At 64.7% G+C, this 3,077-nt stretch overlaps 1 protein-coding gene across 1 annotated transcript in view; it reads right to left on the reverse strand.

Annotated features, from left to right (window-relative positions):
• The window catches only part of VPS16 (vacuolar protein sorting 16 homolog (S. cerevisiae)), a gene marked incomplete at both ends in the record, with an annotated part of 7,483 nt that extends 4,415 nt beyond the window's left edge, over positions 1–3,068 (reverse strand). Inside the window, 4 exons of the mRNA XM_010009027.1 lie at positions 54–143; positions 243–298; positions 2,394–2,516; positions 2,949–3,068. Coding sequence (XP_010007329.1) covers positions 54–143; positions 243–298; positions 2,394–2,516; positions 2,949–3,068 — 389 coding nt within the window. The remainder of the gene's footprint in view (positions 1–53; positions 144–242; positions 299–2,393; positions 2,517–2,948) is intronic.
• Positions 3,069–3,077: the final 9 nt, after the last annotated feature.

Genomic DNA, 3,077 nt, shown 5'->3' on the forward strand with positions numbered 1-3,077 from the left:
TGCACCGTGGCCTGCCCTTCCAGCATGACCCCCCACACACCCCCAAAGGATACTGGATGCACTCAGAGGAGTTCCCCACCACCATCAGCTGCCTGTCCCAGGCCAGCACCACGGCGCGCTGCCGGCTGCGGGGGCGCGTGCACCTGCAGGGACCCCCGCCCCGCTCAGCCTGCCCTGCACTGGGGACACCAGGGGGGTCCTGCTGGGCCCAGGGCAGGGGGGCTGCTGGGGAGACCACTCACCAAACCATCTGCTTGGGGGGAGAGCGGATGCTGGTGGTGAACTCACAGAGCTTCTCCTGCGGCAGGAGAGAGAGGGGTCAGGGGGTCTCCGGGGGCTGGAGCTGCCTGGGGACTGCATCCCAAAGGGAGGAACGTTCCTCCGTGGAGCAGGAAGCTGCTTGTGCTCCACTGGGGCCCAGGGAAGGGTGAAAGGAGAAGGATCCTTCTGCCAGAGTGAGCCCAGGTGGGCAAGGAGGCCACCAGCATCCTGGCTGGTGTCAGCAGGGTGGGCAGCAGCAGCAGGGCAGGGATCGTGTCCCTGTGCTGGGCACTGGGGAGGGGGCACCTCGAGTCCTGGGGGCAGGGCTGGGCCCCTCAGGACAGGAAGGACATGGAGGGGCTGGAGCGTGTCCAGGGAAGGGCAGGGGAGCTGGGGAAGGGGCTGGAGCACAAGGGTGAGCAGGAGCAGCTGAGGGAGCTGGGGGGGTCCAGCCTGGAGCAAAGGAGCTGAGGGGAGACCTGCTGGCTCTGCAGCTGCTGAGAGGAGGTTGGAGCCAGGGGGGTCGGGCTCTGCTCCCCAGGAACAAGCCCTGGGACAAGAGGGAACGGCCTCAAGTTGTGCCAGGGGAGGTGGAGGTTGGATCTGGGGAACAATTCCTGCCTGGCAAGGGGTGTCAGGGCCTGGCCCAGGCTGCCCAGGGCAGGGGGGTAGTCCCCATCCCTGGAGGGGTTTCCAAGCCCTGCAGATGGTGCTGAGGGATGTGGGGCAGTGGGGCCTGGGCAGGGCCAGGTCAATGGTTGGTAGATATGGGTTATGGTTGCACTCCATGTTCAAGCTCTTCTCCAACCAGAACCCTGCTGTGATTCAGTCTCGGGGGCACAAAGGGCAACCAGCTCCTCCCCAGCAGGAGCCCCAGGGCACAGAGGGGTCTGCTGGGCAGGGCCCAGGCTCGTGACCCAGGCCCCTGTGCCCAAGGGACCCCAGCAGCAGTGGTGACAAGGCTGAGAGTGACCAAAAACCAGCACTAGAACCACGGCCTGGGGAACAGAACTGTGGCTGGTGGGGAGAAGGTAATTAGTGGTGGGCTGTTAATCTGGGGGGGGGGGGTTGGGGAGAGAAAGGGGGTGAGTGAGGCCAGCAAAAGGGTGGGTTTGGAAACAAAAAAATGGGGAGCAAGGTCTGGAATCAGGCAAGAGTGGAAACCGTGAGGACAGGAGTGGGGCTGCCCACGGGCAACAGCAATGACCTAAGTTCAGGGGGACCCTGGGGGAGCCTCCACCCTGCTGAGTCTGCCAGAGGGGACAGGAGGGGGGGCTGACACCCCAGTGTCCTGCAACAGGCAGGGAAGGGAGCTGTCACCTTCAGCGTGGCCAGACCCATCCAGATGTATCCAGAGTCAGTGAAGAGGGCCAGGCAGCGGTGGGTGAAGGACACGGCCATCTGCAGGTAGGCACCAGCTGAGGGGCTCATCCCAGGGGGGGTCTGGGACAGGGAGAGGAGGGGGGCACCCCTGGGGCAAGCCCGGGGACCTGCTGCACACCAGCAGCCAGGCTGCCTGGGGGTGTCCCTTCCCACCTTCAGCCCTGACCAGGATGGGGACAGAAGTTCCTGGGGTACCCACCTGAGTGTGGGACAGATGGGGACAGGGGAGGGACCCACCAGTGGGGGCTGGAGAACATCCCATGGGACAGGGGAAGGACCTGCCAGCGGGTGTTGGGGCCTGGAGAACATCCCATGGGACAGGGGAAGGACCTGCCAGTGGGTGTTGGGGCCTGGAGAAGATCCCATGGGACAGGGGAAGGACCTGCTAGTGGGTGTTGGGGCCTGGAGAAGATCCCATGGGACAGGGGAAGGACCTGCCAGTGGGTGTTGGGGCCTGGAGAAGATCCCATGTGGGCTGTTAATCTGGGGGGGGGGTGTTGGGGAGAGAAAGGGGGTGAGTGAGGCCAGCAAAAGGGTGGGTTTGGAAACAAAAAAATGGGGAGCAAGGTCTGGAATCAGGCAAGAGTGGAAACCGTGAGGACAGGAGTGGGGCTGCCCACGGGCAACAGCAATGACCTAAGTTCAGGGGGACCCTGGGGGAGCCTCCACCCTGCTGAGTCTGCCAGAGGGGACAGGAGGGGGGGCTGACACCCCAGTGTCCTGCGACAGGCAGGGAAGGGAGCTGTCACCTTCAGCGTGGCCAGACCCATCCAGATGTATCCAGAGTCAGTGAAGAGGGCCAGGCAGCGGTGGGTGAAGGACACGGCCATCTGCAGGTAGGCACCAGCTGAGGGGCTCATCCCAGGGGGGGTCTGGGACAGGGAGAGGAGGGGGTCACCCCTGGGGCACGCCTGGGGACCTGCTGCACACCAGCAGCCAGGCTGCCTGGGGGTGTCCCTTCCCACCTTCAGCCCTGACCAGGATGGGGACAGAAGTTCCTGGGGTACCCACCTGAGTGTGGGACAGATGGGGACAGGGGAGGGACCCACCAGTGGGGGCTGGAGAACATCCCATGGGACAGGGGAAGGACCTGCCAGTGGGTGTTGGGGCCTGGAGAAGATCCCATGGGACAGAGGAAGGACCTGCCAGTGGGTGTTGGGGCCTGGAGAAGATCCCATGGGACAGGGGAAGGACCTGCTAGTGGGTGGTGGGGCCTGGAGAACATCCCATGGGACAGCAGGAGATGGGAAGGAGCTGCAGTGGGTGCTGTGGCTGCAGAGCCCCCAGTCCCCGTGCACACTCACCACCACGGAGCAGGAGGTGTTGTCCAGGAGGTAGAGGTCCTGCCCCACCGCCAGCAGGACGATGGTGACCCTGTCCTGGGACAGCACGGCCCAGCAGGACGGTGGCTTCTGCAGCTCTGCTGGGCACCA

This window comes from Chaetura pelagica, unplaced genomic scaffold, assembly GCF_000747805.2.
Source record: "Chaetura pelagica isolate M959 unplaced genomic scaffold, ChaPel_1.0 scaffold2862, whole genome shotgun sequence".
Classification (NCBI taxonomy): Eukaryota; Metazoa; Chordata; class Aves; order Apodiformes; family Apodidae; genus Chaetura; species Chaetura pelagica.